Below are 17,619 nucleotides of genomic sequence, written 5' to 3' on the forward strand. Positions count from 1 at the left end.
CTCTGCAGGTTCCAGGCCGAGAGCCGAAGAATGCTAGGTCCGACTCGTCTCCTTCTGCCCACTGCTAATATCAGTGGCGAGTGGTCAGACACCCCTCGAGCACAGTATTCTGCCGAATCGGACGTCTGTAGCGTCTGTCTCGGCATGAAAATATAGTCAAGGCGGGAGTAGACTTTGTGGGCCCCAGAAAAGTAGGATAACGCCCGCGCCGTCGGGTGTAGCCACCTCCACACGTCCAGGAGGCCAAGGGTAGTCATGGTTTTGGCCAACGGAGTCAGGGTCGCGGGGCAATCGCTATCTCCTGTCCTATCTACCGGTGGACTCATTACATCATTGAAGTCCCCCCCAAGGATCTGCACCGTGTCTGATGTGTTAAGTATAATGTCTGATATTCCCCGGAGCGTATCTGTCTGCAATTTGGATGGAGCATAGGCAGAGATAGATGTGTATTCCTTCCTTCCCCCACATCCCTCGCACTCGTACATATTTCCCCCGTGGGTCGGTCCAGACTTGCGCTACTTTCATTGGTGGGCATTTCGTTATTAGTATCGCAACCCCCCTTGATCCAGAGCTAAACCCAGCGTGGGCCAGGACTGTATATTGCCCTCTCGCTAGGAAGGCACATTTCGTACCCTTCAGATGTGTTTCCTGTAGGAGTACCACGTCTGCTCCAGAGCGCTTTATATAGTTGTTAACCAGACCTCTCTTAATCCTACACCAAGACCATTAACGTTCCAGGTTATCACCTTGAACCCTTCCCCATGCGACGTGTTTCTATCCGGAGTACCCATATCCATCGTGGTATAATCTCATCAAACGACCCCCAACGCCTCGCGCAGGCAGAGGCCGTGGGGTGTACAAGTGCTGCCAGGCCTGTGTGTCAGAGAACTTCTGGTGGCCGCGCAAAAATCGCGGTGGTGCATGGTGTAGAGCGTGTGTGTGCCTGTCCGACAGGTGAATACATTGCTCATGTTGTCCATCACCCTCTCCCCTCCCGTCCAACTGCCCCCTCCCAACAACCCCTCTCCGCCGCTACCCCAACCTGCCCATCTAAACAGATTCAACACAACTGAATGTCTCGCAGCCCGCCCCGGCCCCGCCGTCCTCCACAGAGTCTGATCACTATGGCGTATATCCCCACCTCGGATCACCAAGATGGAGAGCCGTGTGGACAGGCAGATTCCTGCTAGAGCGTGCCTCTCTTCCACCCCGTCCAGCCTCTCCTTACCAGCCCTACAATACGAAACGGTGGATGTGGCTTATGTGTCTGCGCCGGTAGTGCGCTTCTCAGGCGGCGCTGCCTCAGTTCTCGCAGCCCAGGCCTCCTCCTCCGTCCCCCAGTCCGGCTCGAGTCCAAGGCCACAGGCCACAGGCCACAGGCCACAGCGAGGCCCAGGCCCTCACGACGTGTCTCACGGTCCTTGACAGTCGACCTCCTTCACCCCCAGGCTCTAGCTCCGACTCTCGAGGGGGGGTGGGGGGTGGGGGGGGGGGGGGGAGGCAACACAGCAGCGCACAGGCCGGGGAACAGGCCAGCACAAGCCGCCAAGATCCACAGGCTCCTCGGGGTCTCCCTGTGAGGCCGCCCAAGCACCGAGCGAGCGTTTGCGGGTCAGGCGCCCGTGGCGTGTAGGTTGGCTCACCCCTCCTGTCTCACTGCCGCCGATACATCAGTGCCCGGGGAGTGCCGCACCGAGCGTCGCGGGTGTGGTCCTCCCGTCCCAGCGGGTGCTTCCTTCTCTCGTCCTGCTTCCGCGGTGCGGCCTACTCCACTCCGGTATCTATGCCGCCCACTAGGATGGGGTCCAGGGGCCCCAGTCGGAGCCCGTCACGGAGTGCCTCAGGTCCCAGGAGCGTCACGCTCAGAGGCACGGGCCGCCCCCACACTGCAGCGAAGGACTTGCCGGCCGCTTCAGGCACTCGGCGGCTGTCCCCTCGCCTGTGAGGAGACCCTAGCAGCTCTCCCTCCTCCGGGCAAATCCCGTCCAATCAGCGCGCCGCCGCCATCTTTGTTCTCGCGGCCGGGCTCGTTTCGGTCTCTGCTCCGCTGTTTTCCGCCGCTCAGATGGACGATTGCAGCCCACAAGGAAGTACAGTACCCTTATGTTCCTTTTAATGCTGAAACGGGGCTTTGGGGCATCAGTTTAAAGCCGGATTCAGTGCAGCTCGTCCGGAGCTACGAGGGAGCACGTCTTAGCCGGCAATGCTGTTGGCCACGCCCCCTAATGTTATTTGTTTTAACCTGCTTTGGTGTGTAGCTCCAAATTTCCTCCCACCTTGGGGACTTCCCTCCAGTTGCACTGCTGCATGCCAGTATTGCAGTGATGTTTGCCCCTACCCTCATTGCTACTCTATCAGTCTCTTACGGCATCTAGGTGATGCCCAGAAGGTTAAAATGGACATCTTGTGGCGTCTTCCATGTTTAGGTTTACTTAACAGTAAACTGAACTACCCATCAAAAAGGTCAATTTTAGCTCTTTGCCACACAGGTGTTTTCAGTACCTCTAGATAAGATTCCCGCGCCAGGCCTCAATGTAAAGTACCTGTAATCCAGAAGCTACAGTTTCCGCGGGAACAGATGCTTATTCCTCTATCCCCTTACCCAGATACCAACGTCACATGGACTTTGGCATCCAAGAGGGGGGAAAGGGGATTGGGAGTAAAAAGAGAAACACGCCACTTCTATTTCTACTGCTCTGGACTTTTCTTCTTGTGTCTTCTGCTGTTCTTTTCTGTTTTCCGTCATGTAATAAAGAATGCACTAAAACACTTTCTCCTTACTTAACTCTCTCTATTTCTAGATTACTAATCCTTCTATAGTACCTGTCCTTGCAAGTTTTCTTGTTGGTTTCTTCAAGGATGAATGCTCTATTGAATACACATAATACAGTTATTCATTGTTCTCTAATATCAGTTCCCAATCTTATTTTAAATCTAGGAACCTGGTTTACCTGAATGCACCCTTTTAATATTCTCAACTTTCTTTATTTTATCAGGATATATTGGAATCCACAAACTATGATGGAGTCTTCACTAAGTTGGTATATATATATATATATATATATATATATATATATATATATATACATATATATATATATATATACATATATATATATATATACACACATGTAGAAACTCAAAGTTATTTTCTTCATCTGCTCTTTTGGCTCGCTATGTCTTCTTAACTATTTACATGCTCTATTATCCAATATACGATATTATCTTCATATCGAATTTCCAATGACCCAAATTGTCAAAAAAAGTCTTATACTAAGGATTGATAATGATTGAGTCAACCTTCTCTTCACTAAATTATTTTTACAGGAGAGCCGCAAACTAGACCTTTACTTCTTCCTTCTTCGAAATGTAGAACTCAAAACTTCTTTCCAAGACGAGGCAAAATTCGACACTTATCCCAGCCGCGGGAAGGTCCAAGTTAATTGAGTCTTCCGGAATACTCACGGACCCAAAATTACTCTCACAGAACGCCTCCGCAATTCTGTAACAGGAACGAAGAAGAGGCGCGACTCCTTCAGTCAAATCTTCAGTTGAAGTGCGCAGTTCCAAGAGATTGGAACCGCGAACTCAGCCGAAGCGTGTCGCGCGAGTGAACAACTAGACCTGCAACTTAATAGGGAGGAACAGCGGCCATCTTGGAATTCCACCTGAGGATCGATCTTAGTTTCCTCTTCAACAATGCTGAAAATCGATGGGAACAATGTCTTTTTAAACCTAGGCAATGCCCTTGAATCATCCGAGTCATAGCAGAGAGAAATTGAGGGCTAAACTGAGGGTCTGATATTCCAATCCGGACACTCAATGCATCCTGGCTACTCACATTCCACTGATGGATAAGCTTTAGTACTAATGTAATCTTAGTCTCCATGTCCTCCCACCACGCTGGCAATTATATCACAACTGTGCACGTCTCACTACTACCAAAGAGTGTTGTACCCCCCTGAGCTGCCTCTACTCCACATGGGTAGTTTTCACAGACTTACTTGCGTAATGTCAAGACCGCTCCCTAGAATGCCCTAAATTCCTTCCTCCCCTAACTTACCATCTACTTCCCACCTGGATAAGCCTCCCTAACACTATTGCATCTATGTGTCCACTTCAGTTTACCTATTCCACTTTGGTAGTAGGTCTACTACAATAAAGTATACAAATTTCAAAATTAACAGACTTCTCATGTGCCACGTTATTACAGGAGCTGAACTTTATGTGACTCAAGCTGACCTTGCATGTACACTTCTGACTACTCAATCTGGTTAACTGAAGAACTGCAGCTCTTAAAGCACTTTGGATAGTGAATACCACGCACCCCATTATATCATGAACTCAACACACATCTTAACCAAGTTTCCTACAAAACCTATATCCTGTCATTCAACAACAACAGCAAAAATAAAATCAGTGTCTAAACTACTTACTCAGAGATAGGAACAAAAGAAATGTAGGTTATGCTTGTTTTACCATTATGGTACTGGATCTATTTAAGACACAGACATACACAGTCAGCTCAGTTCGGTCTCATAATGTGGACATGCCAAATCAAGAGGTCTGTTAAATAAGCTTCTATTGTACTAGTCTGAACCATTGAAGCGAAACCCCTAAACCAAGACACTGGAAGACCTACAACCCAACTAACAAAGTTCTTGAACCTTCATCAATTAATAGGCAAATATCTTCTCAAGCGGAATCATGGTATCCAACAGCCCACTCCCTTTGTGATGACAGAGACCACTTGACAGTATATATATGCAAACAATAGCAAACTGTCACCAAAATAAAAGCACTACAAATATAGAAAACCGAAACACTCTAGGTTTCACTAGCACATTCGGGAAAGGAACACTGCCTCCTCTGTGTCCCACTCTGCCTCCTCCTCCCAATTTCACCTCAACCTTCCTCCTTAACACACTCAGCCCCCCCCCCCCCCCCCCCACACCATCTTTGCACTCCATCTTACCACCCCTTGTGCTGCTTAAGGCACTCCTTCGACAACATTCTTTCTTCAGCTAATCATCTTGCCTTAACCCCATTGCCTAACATTCTCTCTTAACTCTCCCAATTCTTGTGCACCTCTAATCTATGCTCTATCTCCCTCTAGAAAGCTTAGAAGCACATAGACAAAAGTTATAACCCACTCATAACTCATGAACATAAATGCAACATACATCCAATAAGAAGAATACCTCGACTGCTTAAACAACACACTGTTCTAACCGCAACACTGCCCAGGATATTTACCCTCACCATGTCTTCAGTCCTTTCTTTGCTTTCTTGACAGTCCAACCAACTTCTTGCCGACCTTGGACCCCTACCTTAACATTTACTTACATTCCTAACCATCCCTCCAAGAACACTCCCAATACACATACCTCTTCGTTCAAATGCAGCAAAATGACTCCTTGGCATGCCGGAGCAACAAAATAAATCCACCCATGGACCTTGCCCACCGCCTCTGCTGCAAACTGAGTAGCTGTACCATCTACGAAGCCACGATCAGCTAAGTAACTAAAAATCAAATCAACATTCCCTGGGCAAGATCGAGATAAATATCAGCACTGACCGAGGAATCTACCAAAGATCAATATTCAACTACTCCCAGAACTACATAGCTAGAACATACAACACATTCCAACACCAAGACCTGAATGACTAGATAACAGAAATCTTACCTCAAAACTGAAGGAAACCCAACACACTTTGATAGCTCCCTATATGTCAACAGCTAGAACAATCATTAGTTGGACACAAGTAATCAGACGCGGAAGCTCTTTCTAGGGAAAAGTAGAAGAGACTGATGCCAATGCAAGTTCACTAAGCAAAAACATAAAACAAGTACAAGACCTATAGACTTTAAACAAAAGCTCTTTTTCATCAAATGAACCTGGATAGTCGATGAAGGGGCACCCATTCTACTCTACCCAATGCAAGACAGATCTCTTATCCACTTCAGAAATAACCCAAACAGGAAAATTAGAGAAGGTATGGCTGTAGTCCACAAAAATACATTATCCACACTGTTAATACAAAGAAATATTTTTGACCAGCCTTTTAAAAAACCTATAGTGGACTCTTTAGCTTTCCGTCAGGAACAAAAATATCAGTAAAACAGTTTCACAAACTGTGAACTGAAGCTTTTGACAACACCACAACTACAAACCCAGAATTGATGTAAACCTATGAAAGAGAAACTGGGTGCCTCAAAAGAATATTGACAAAAACAAATCTTAACGGAAAACAACTACAAAGGCAGTACAAAAGGATCCCACAACACTTAATCTATCACAAGCTTCATGTTTTACAAAGTGGTCTTCGAGATAGTCAATGAATTTAGTAGCCCTGCTAGCACCGAAACAAGAGCAAAACACTCTCAGGAACTCAAATACCTTAGAGACCTCCTTAACTCAAAAGGCAGCCAACTTGACCCTTACGTCCAATCAAAGGCAAACAAATAATTGTTATCAGCAAGCTTGCAATCAAAACCACATACTGTAAACATACAACCTTAACTATCCTTTTACCTACAGACGGGGAAAAAAATACTGAGCTAATAAACCGAATAAACTTTGCATCTTCAAAACCAACCCCTACAATCGCCTGCTACCAATCCAGCACAAGCTAACATGTGTTCCATAGTATCATTCAGGGAATTTACATCTGAATTGAATTCAAAACATCCTTCACTAAACCTGTACTAAAGAAACAAGGAATTGACCAAGCTTAGGAAGCAAACTACAGACCAATAGTAAACTGGGCCTTCTTAAGTAAGCTTGGTGAAACAACAGCCTTCTCCCAGATCTCATCATTTGTCAAGCTACACAGCCCACTATCAGAAGCAGCACAACATCAACACTAATCTCCATCTGGTTTTATGTCAGTAAATCAGTCAACACTAATGGGTTGGTTAGCTGCTTACAAACCCATCTTTTCATTCCTTTGTTACAACCAGAAGTGTTGGTCATGGACACAAGTCACCACATCAAGTCTGGAGCACACCCTCCCTTACATCAAACACACTAAAAATAAATACTAACGGATGTGGTGACTAACAACCACGTTCGACCATCCATGCACTACAGATCTTGAGGGTTTTCTAAAGTACTGGACCTAACTAAACCCATGTCACAATCAATTAGTGCTTGGTATATGCGGCTTGTAATCCTATTATCTCAGACCTAACTACTATAACTATCCGTCTACCATCCAAGCACTACAGATGTAGTAGTCACTCACCGACTATCAAAGCAAGTACTTTGGGACCTTGTCAAGAAGGAGGCAAGATAGAGAAATGTCATAATGTACCATACAGCAGACTCAGTTTTTAAAATAATATTGCATTCTTTTACCGCTTATCCTGTAAAGGGGTTGCTGCTTTTCTGCCCTTGATTTTGAACTCATGAGATGTTCCCTCAGGTTCTTCTTCAGCTTTCAAGGTAGCATTTGGTGGCACAGGTGGCACACGAATTCGCAAGCCAAACAAATGCTTTTTTTTCTTTATTTCTTTTCCAGACATGAACCTGGGAAATGGCAAGTATACAATTAAACTTGAAGCACGCAATAGAATAATTACAAACAATCTTATGAAATACTTTTTAGCCTCCTTTCACCCAAATTACATCCGGTTTCCAAACAAAGGGAAACAGAGTATCGAACACTTTCAAATGTTTTAAGCAGTAGGAGGGAAGGCTCGCCACAAAGATATTTAGAAAAACATGGTCAAGCTATGCATTTTAAACCACATTTTCCTAATCATAATTTTACAATATAATAAAGAGTTTATAAAACAATGAAATATTCTGTTCTATATAAACAAAGAACATCAGGCTGCTGTAGATATAGTTGACACCGCACTTTATAGGCAATCCCATTTTCCACCTTAAATAATTGAAAAGCTATCTTGAGAATAAGAGTATCAAGGGGTTTGAGAATTTTAGTATTCCTCAAGTTTGATGACCTGGATAAAGATTTGTTGACGGAATGGTAAGCAACTTTGCATAGTGCATCTTTTTCTAGGATGGGAACTTTGAAAAGGATTTGTGACAGAAAAGTAATGATGTTAAAAGAACAAATAGAGAAACTGGAATTGGGAATAAAAGAAATGAACCTAAAAGAGATGACAGAAAAGAGGAGGGTTTGAATAAGATGATCAAAGCCCATCGGAAAGAACTAAAAAAAGGAAAAAGATTAGAAGGGGTGAATGGGACTATGCAAATGGTAGAGTACTCACATTTGCAAAGAGGTATGATGTCCCAGTAGGAAAAGACAAGTTTGAAGATGGAAAAGAGCAGGAAACTATATCAGTGGGCAGCTCTAAACCATCCTCAATAGAGGAAACAGGGCCCAGCACACAGTTCCTCTTTTTCCGACAAGGTTACATGGATAAGGGCAGGGACTCAGAAAAAAGGAAGCCAAGGAGAGGCAGGAAGAAGAACAAACGGTATAGGGGTCACAACAAAATCAGTCGAGGAACGGAATATAGGGTTATTGAACCAGGAGAAGGAAAGGGGCAAGATTGCAAGCAATTAATCTTACGGATCTAGAGTTAAGCAATGAGGAAACTGCAGTTCTGGACAAAGGTCTGTTTTTTTTTGATCTGGATAGTTGTGATTTAGCAAATTTGAAAGTTGATTTACGAGACAGTTAAAAAGTAAACTTTTTTAAAAACACTGAAAAGGAAATTACAGGACAGCAATGAATGTGGAGCCAAAATTAAGTGAAATGTCAATACAGAATGTTAATTAAACACATATGTTGATGTCAATAAACGAAAATGAACGGGAGATTACTGAAATATGTGACCAATTGGATATTTCAACAGACATATCCAGGGATAGTGGCCTTAGACAAAATCCAAAGTTTACACCACAAGGCACACAGTTTGCAGGAAAAGATTTGTTTTCATTGAAAGTCACAGAAGATTTTAACAAATTAGACGATAATGGTTTCCAGAGCAACTGCAACAGAACACACACTAAGTTTAACCTCACTAGGGAAGAGAGAAAAGTAATTGAAAACCTTAGGAAGGATGAGGACCTAGTGATACGAAAGGCAGACAAAGGGGGGCAATATCGTTGTCATGAACTTGAAGGACTATGATGGCGAAATAGACAGCTGGGAGATACTAAATGCTATACATTGGTTCAAGGCAACCCAAAGGAGAATCTAAAGAGATCACTTTTCTAAACTAAAGGGATAGACCAGGAAATTTCAATGGATAAGTAGTGTATAAGTATTTAAAGGTAACCAATCCGCCAAACTCCTTTTTATACATTTTAGAGAAGGTACATAAGGGGGGGGGGGCTTTCCACCAGGGAGACCGATAATATAAGGAATTGAGGGCCCCACAGAAAGGCCATCTGAATATGTAGATCAATATTTTAAACCCCTAGCGAAAAATCTCCCGGCATAAGTTCAGGATACCATGGACAAACTTAAATTGGAAGATGTGTGGAATGAGACCATGTCATTCATATCACTAGAAGTGGTAGGACTATATACATGTATACACAATTTTGGAGTCCTGGCAACACCATCCTTTTTAAACTCCAGAAGCACAAGTTTCCTGGCACATTCAGAAATGTTATTAGACATGACAACATTTATATTTGAGAATAACTTTTTAACTTTTAATGGGAAATGGTTTCAGCAACTACAGGGGACTGCAATGGGGTCCAGATGTGCTCCCTCTTATTCTAGCCTCTTCCTGGGGGGTCTGACGGGATGCAGGTCTCTGCCTCATCTGCCAAATATATGTTTGGGGGGAGATTCATAGATGGTATCCTGTTGACTTGGATTGGATCGCAAGATGAATGGAAGGAACATTTCACATACTTGAATGAAAATCCATATAATGTACAATTAACTATGACATGATAAAAGGTCAATTACCTTCTTAGATGTGGAACTGTTTGCAAGGGAAGGGAACATTTGTAGTAAACTATTCAGCAAAGCCACAGCTCCAAACAATATACTGAGAACAGAGAGTGCATACCCCAAACATGTAATTGAAAGCATACCATATGGGGAAATGGTAAGAATAAGGCGGAATTGCAGAGTAGAGGAGAGTGATTTAAAGGATGAACTACGGGGGCGTGGCCAAGATGTCGGAGTGATCAGACGCTTCTCCCCAGAGCTCCTCCGATCCGACCATGCCCAAGCCTGAACTATAGCGTTCTCCCCCCACCACAGCACAGTGGGGAAGGGAGAGGCGAACGGAACAAACCGGGACTGCCCCATCGTCCATCGGGGCTCCGGTACGCCTGCGGCAGGGAGAAACAGCAGGGACCGCGGCGGCCCGCCGTAGCAGCCGGGGCCGGGAGCAGCGAGCGGTGAACCGTCCCGAGGGAAGCGGCAGCCGAATCTCATCGGAGCCCGCTCCTTACACCCGGCGGGCAGCAGAAGAGCGGCGCCCGATCAGCCAGGTGGTTTGAGGCCAGGGACCTGCGGCGGCGGGGACGGCCGGCCGGACTGCAAATCGAGGCTGAGACTGCGGCCTGTGCGGGCGAGACCTTAGCCAGCAGACATCAGGGCGCCCTGTGAGGCCTGCCGGAGCGCCCCACCCCGCCTCTTTATCCGCCTGCATCTGCCTACACTCCAGCTCCCCCACAGGGACAGTGACAGCGGGGGACCCCGACCTATCTGGAACGGCCTGGTGGGGCGGCCGGCCCAGAGGCCGCCTTTTTACTTAGGCGCGCCCGGAGGGACTCAACACGCTGTGACCCGGCCTGAACAGGCCGATACTCCCCGCGGCGCTGTGGCTCGGGGCCCACCCCTGGACCCTGGGGAGGGGCGGCTCTACGCCATGCACCTACGGACACCCACCAGCCGCCTAGACCTGGGACGCTGGACGTGGGCCTCGCTGACGGGCCCAGCTGCATCGAAGGGAGATCCTGGTGAAGGTGCCTTATGGGGGGGGAGACTTGCTTCATCGCCGAGGGACAAGCGGGGTACGGGCAGGTGAACCCCAGCACGTCCGGAGCATCCTGAGTCAGCGACTACAGCCCTACCCTTGCACCCACTCTCACGGCCCACGGCCTGCCACCTCTGCCACACACAGGACACCAGACACAGCCACTGTTGGGTCCACGCTGCCTATCCGTGCCGACCGGCTTGGGGAACGAGTGGAGGCCTGAGGATCAGAGGCCTACGCAGCCTAGCCACGAGGTCTCACGGCCGCCGCACGCACCTGGAACCGGAGCACCGCGGCCACGGTCAGCCCAGCGTAGCAGAAGCTTCCCTCAGAATGACCGTCCAGAGAGGGGGGAAGACGGGCGAACGGACCCTACCGGAAATGTTAAACAAAACCCAGGCAAAAGCAGACAAGGGACACCCATGGCCGAGCCAGTCGAAGGCCCAACAGGATGCCGACACAGGTGAAATACCCATAACCCGCTCGTTTCTGGAATCCCTTTTCAATTTCCTTAGGGAAGATTTCCATACCCTGAAGCAGGAGGTGGCGGGTGAGGTTAGAGAAGTGCGGAGGGAGGTGGACAGCCTCGGGGGGAGAGTGGCCGCCATGGAGGGAGCAGACACCGCCAGAGATGAGGAGATAGTGCAGCTGCAGCAGGAGGTGATCCGCCTGAAAGACCAGCAACTGGACCTCCAAGCCCACACCGAGGACCTGGAAAACAGGTCCCGCCGGAACAACATTCGGGTTCGAGGCGTTCCATCCAAAGAGAGGGGCACTGACGTGGTGGGCTACCTGCAGGACTTGTTTCGCAGCATCCTGGGCGAACCCGCGGACTTCCACATTCGGATCGACAGGGCCCATCGAGTGGGACTTGCGAGGCGGGCTTCAGCCCCACCGCCAGACATTCTAGCCTTTCTTCCAGATTACCTGCTCAAGGAATGTATCCTCAGCGAAGCCAGGAAGCAGCAGCCCTTACAATTCAGAGGACACCCAGTGGCCCTCTATCAGGACCTGTCTGCGATAACGCTCCAAAAACGTAAGTCCTTTAAAATTGCAACGGATTTCCTGAGGAAACACGAGACACCGTATGCCTGGGGCCACCCCTTCCGTATCATCTTCAGGTTGAACGGGACCCTGCACCAGCTCCGCTCCCTCCAGGACACCTGCGCGGTGTTGGGGATCACGGCCACGGAGGAAGACACGTTCACTCCGCGGCGGCGACCCACCAGGGATGGCTGGCAACAAGTCTCTCGACGTCTATCATCAGGATCCAGTGCGCGGCCAGACTCACAAACTATCAGAGCAGACATGGTCAACGCGGTGCGGGAGGTAGCCCGGGACACCGCACCGACAGCCTGTGACACTCTCAGGGGGAGAACACTTCAGCATCCATTATTCAGCAGGTACTGGGCGAAGAGGGGGGGGGGGGGCGAAAAGGGAGAGGCCTGGTGGCTGGACGTCCACTCAGGTAACCTTCCATTGACTTGTTCCTTAGTGGGACTGGACTTGGACAATGATGTGCTTGGGGTCGGGTACTGGGATGTTTCTTCAAGGTTCCGTGTTGGGGTTAGGGGGGATCCAGGTGGGGCTGGGAGAGGTGTTGGGGGGAATTGGTGGGGGGAGGGGGGAAGAAGGGGGGAGAAGGGAGCAGAAGGGGGGTCCTCCTTGTCGAAGAGTACTGAGCAGGGCCTTTTTTCCCTGTTCACCTTCGCGAACCAAGCGCACCACACAGCTCCTCCACCTGCAGCTTGACATGACACCCCCATTGACTATTCTCACTCTCAATGTGAGAGGGCTTAATAACGCAGTCAAACGCAAGGCGATTCTCTCTCTCTTGGAGCACTCCGGGGCGGACATTTGCCTCCTGCAGGAGATACACCTGCTCCCCAAAGATCACCACAGACTTAAATCACGCTCCTTCCCATGGCAATTGTTCTCCTCTGCGAACAAGAAAGTGGCTGGGGTAGCGATACTGGTGGCCAAATCATTTGGGGGACGGGTCCTACACAAGGAAGCAGAGGTCAAAGGCAGGTTACTGGCACACCGCTTCCTCATTGCAGGGCAGACGCTACTGATAGGCTCCATTTACGCACCCAATGACGGACAGGAGGCATTCTTACATAGGGCCTTGGAGACGGTCACAGCCAACACACACTCACACTTACTGCTGGGAGGCGACCTCAACCTGGTGTTTCACAACACCGGAGACCGGTCGGGTCAACGCTCTGGTCAGGTGGGGGCGCTCTCGGCACTGGGTCAGGCCTGCCTCACGGATCTCGGCCTAATTGACTTGTGGCGGCGGGTACACCCACAGGCCACAGCATACACTCATTCAGTGGCCCACAAAACATCCGCAAGGCTCGATTACCTGCTGTGCTCCTCCCAATTAGCGTCCAGCGCACGAGATGTCTAGATTCAACCGGCCTCCCTGTCGGGCCACTCTCCGGTGGTGGCGTCTTTCCTGATGCCAACCACACCGGGACCGCAGCGGCACTGGCGCTTGCGTAATAGCTTACTACAAAGCCCGGTCGTGCTCGAGCGCATCAAGACTGCCCTTAGCCAATTTCTCGTTCACAACGCTAACGAAGATACCACTAAAGCCACCCAATGGGCAACACTCAAGGCGGTCCTCCGGGGTGAATTTATCTCCCTGGCCACGGCCAACAACAGGGAACGCGCGCAAAAGAGGGCCGAGATCACCCAACGCGTAGCAGAGCTGGAACAAATGCACCAGCGTACAGGAGCGGCCCAAGCGGGGCGCCAATTATGAGCGGAAAGGAAGATGCTTGCAGCCCTGGACCAGGATGTGGCTGTACGCCGCTCTGCGGCTACGCCATGCGTACTTCACAGGGGGACCGCTGTGGGAGACTACTGGCAAGCAGGCTGCGGGAGCAGCAGCAGAAGCAGCACATCCGGACCCTCCAGGTTGGAAGCGGTGACCAGATAGTAGAGGATGGGGCTATTGCCGCTGCCTTTGGGGACTTCTATGAGGTGGACCACTTAGATCTGCAGTCGGGTCGAGATTATCTTCAGGGTGCAACCCTCCCTTCCTTAACCGAGGCACAGGCGGAGTTCCTCGATCGCCCCATAGGACTGGAGAAGGTGATATCGGCGATATCACGCCTCAAACTGGGTAAATCGCCGGGTCCGGACGGCTATTCGTTCTGCCCACAGATAGCCCCCCTACTGCGTGATCTATTTAACACCTTCGATCAACCTGGCGCCGTGCCTCCGGATCTGCTAGAAGCTGCAATATCGGTAATACCCAAAGCAGGCCGAGATCCCACCGGTGCGGATCATACAGACCAATATCCTTGTTAAACATAGATCTCAAGCTATACACAGGGATCATAGCGAACAGACTCGCCCCGTATATGCAGCAACTGGTGGAACACGATCAGGCCGGGTTCATTCCGCAGCGGCAAACCAGTGACAACACTAGGCGCGTCCTTCACTTGATAGAGGCAGGGTCTCGAACGAGACTGGGCTGCATGCTCCTTACCATCGATGCAGAGAAGCCATTTGGGTGCACTGGCCCTATCTAGACTTGGCACTTCAGAGGTTCGGCCTGGGTGAGATTCTCCGCAACCGTATTTTTAATTGTTACAGACGGCCGACTGCGACGGTCAGAGTCAATTGCCATACCTCTCCACGGTTCCCAATCGGCCGGGGGACCAGGCAGGGCTGCCCGCTCTCCCCCCTGCTGTTCGCGTTATATATGGAGCCGTTAGCACAACGTATACAACAACACAGCCTCATTGAGGGAATCCAGTTTGGCGGCGATACGCATGAAGTCAGTCTGTATGCGGACGACATTCTGCTCTCCCTGATGAAACCGATGCAATCCCTTCGGGCGCTCTTTGTGGAGCTTCATACCTTTGCTCTGGCCTCGGGCTTCAAGGTCAACGTGGGAAAGTCGGAGGCCCTAAACCTCTCCTTGTCACCAGACATGTTGGCAGAGGCCTAGGCTGAGTTCGATTTACAGTGGTCTACCTCTCCCATTTCCTATCTGGGGGTCCTGTTGGCACCGACTGTGTGAGCTACGGCGGACGCCAATTAAGCGAGGCTCAGCTCGCGCCTCAATGGAGAACTCAAAAGATGGAAACACCTCACACTCTCCTGGCTGGGCCGCACTGCGGCTACCAAGATGACTTTGCTGCCACAGATTCTTTATGTCTTCCAAACTCTCCCCCTGCGCCCGCCGGCGGGATGGCTCCACAAAACGCAGTCAGACTTAGCTCGTTATATCTGGAATGGCCGTCGCCCACGCTTTAAACATTCGATTGCTATACTCCCTCCCGCACATGACGGAGTAGGCATACCCGACCTCACTCTATACTTTCAGGCCGCCCAGCTACGCACACTTTTAGAATGGCACCAATTGGAATCCAGTAAACACTGCCTCTTCCAAGACCAGGCAGTGGCGGGCCGGCTGCTCCAGGGTGACCCGTTTTTACCGCGCCGCCATAGGTGGCCCAATCTCTACGCGTCGCAGATCACATGCACGGTCCTGAGCACTTGGGACAATGTGGCAGTACGGCGGGGTCTCACTTCATTCCCCTCCCCGATGACACCGATCTTCGGCAACCCAGACTTTTCCCCTGGCCTCGACCCTCAGGCGTTTGTGATTTGGAGGACGACGCCCTGCAGAGACGTGGGACACATGTTTGACCTTAGCGGTATTCTCCCCTTTCAGAAGGTGAAGGAGGATTATGGAATACCGGAAGCGGACCGCCTGCCCTACCTACAGGTCCGTCACTGGGTCCTAAACCCGTCAATTAAACCCGGCGCACAGCGACACCTCACGCCGTACAAAAAATGGCTGTTTACACGTACCTCCGACAAAAATCTGCTCTCCGACCTGTATCAACATCTACTTCTCACCAACATCCACTCATACAATGCAGGGAGGGCGAGATGGGAGAGAGACCTGGGGAGAGAACTTACACGCAAGGAGTGGAAAGGCATACACCACAGGGCCCGACATTCAGCCTACCACATGGGCCTTACCGAAACACTGACCAAAGTGGTCACCTATTGGTATCACACACCTGAACGCCTACACCGCTGGGACCCCCTGAGTTAGCGATCGCTGCTGGAGGGGATGCGGGGAGCTCGGCACACTAGAACACTTACTATGGAGCTGTGAACGTTTGCAACCTTACTGGACCGCAATCCTTGACTTAATAGACATGCACCTAGACACACAACTTCCCAGATTCCCCGCCTATGTGCTGCTTGGCCTCCCTAACTCCTTGATGTACCCCCTAAAGTCCTTGAGGGGGAGACTTATACCGATTGCACTGGGGGCAGCGATACAGAATATTGTGGCACACTGGAGAGACGATCAACCCCCTCAGCAACTTGGGTGGCCACATAGGCTTTGGATGGTACTAGGTATGGAGAACTTGTCGTTGGCGAAAGCCGGGAAAGGAGCAAAATTTGCAGAACTCTGGCGGCCGTTCCTGACCCTACTCACGGGGGATTTTAGGGAGCTGAGCTGCCCCCGCTACCTGCGACTGCTGCGCTTGGCGGATACCCCACTCGCAGATCCTAAAACACAATCACGTAGGCCGAAAGCCCGGAGGCAAGATACCTCCCAGGAAACCCTTTAAAGCGATGTCAGTCTCCTGTTCTCTCACTCGATGGACAAGGAGGGGGTGGGATGGGTGGGGGTTGGAGGGGGGACTTGTTGGGGTTGTTATTCTTCTACTTTATGGCATAATGCAATCAAAGATGGCTCCTGAACCTTTACAAAGCAGCCGGCCCAGTTGGGTTGTAGGCGACTTGCTGTGTATCACGCAAATGAACGGTGCTCATCGCAGACCTGCCTACATGCCTGTATTACCATTGGCGGGCCCGAGCCACTTCAAGCACGAGCCGCTGTACTTTTTGTGATGCTTTTTTTCTCTCAATAAAAAGATTTAATACTGAAGGATGAACTACGTGGCTTAACAAAAAAAAGGTTACGAAACTTGGGCTATAGCAGGAAGGTCCTAGAACAAGCGGAGAATAGAATCCTACAGGCGAATAGAAACCCCACATTAAGGAGAAGGTACACAACGAAGGTACAAGGTACAAAGTCATTTTATTTCGGTTAATAAAAACCATATAATATTGCACATACAGAAACATTAAAACATGTGTTGCTATAGTTAAAATATCCTTTGAGCATCACAAAAGTTTATATTGTGCCCGGTTTAAGTAAAGTCACCGTGGAACCATCCTACATTGCATTCATCAGACTATTTGCGGTCAATATTCGTTCAGCTTTAAGATACAATTTTATGAAAGTAGCTATTAGTTGTGGACACTGTTCCCTGTAACCTGCGCGGCTGCGCTCGCGCGCACCTCAGTTTTCCTGAGCGCGCAGTGCTGTGTGTGAAGCGCGCACACACAGCACATCCCGATAGAGCACTCCTGCGCCGTAAGGAATAAAATGCTACTGCACTGGCTGCCTTTCTATTTTAAATAGTGCGCAGTTGTAATGCTGATTGTGGGCCTTTTGAAAGTATTTATGTTTATCACAGCGCCCATCAAGGGCTGCATTTAACAGAAATACTTTCAAAAAGCAAACAATCAGCCCCACAGCTGCGCTCTATTTAGAAAAGAAATGCAGCAAGTTTACCATCAATCATCTGACAGCACACGTTCGTGCTTTCAAACTTGCTGCATTTCTGTTCTAAATAGAGCGA

The 17,619-nt window shown here is 49.3% G+C and overlaps 1 protein-coding gene across 2 annotated transcripts in view; it reads right to left on the reverse strand.

Moving 5' to 3' along the window:
• Window positions 1–17,619, reverse strand: part of MTF2 (metal response element binding transcription factor 2) — a 471,832-nt gene that overhangs the window by 92,360 nt on the left and 361,853 nt on the right. For both annotated transcript variants that reach the window (XM_086953923.1, XM_086953924.1), the window contains one exon: window positions 7,362–7,532. In XM_086953923.1, the coding sequence (XP_086810049.1) occupies window positions 7,362–7,532 (171 nt within the window). The remainder of the gene's footprint in view (window positions 1–7,361; window positions 7,533–17,619) is intronic.

Source organism: Lissotriton vulgaris, chromosome 1_1, assembly GCF_964263255.1.
Source record: "Lissotriton vulgaris chromosome 1_1, aLisVul1.2, whole genome shotgun sequence".
NCBI lineage: Eukaryota > Metazoa > Chordata > Amphibia > Caudata > Salamandridae > Lissotriton > Lissotriton vulgaris.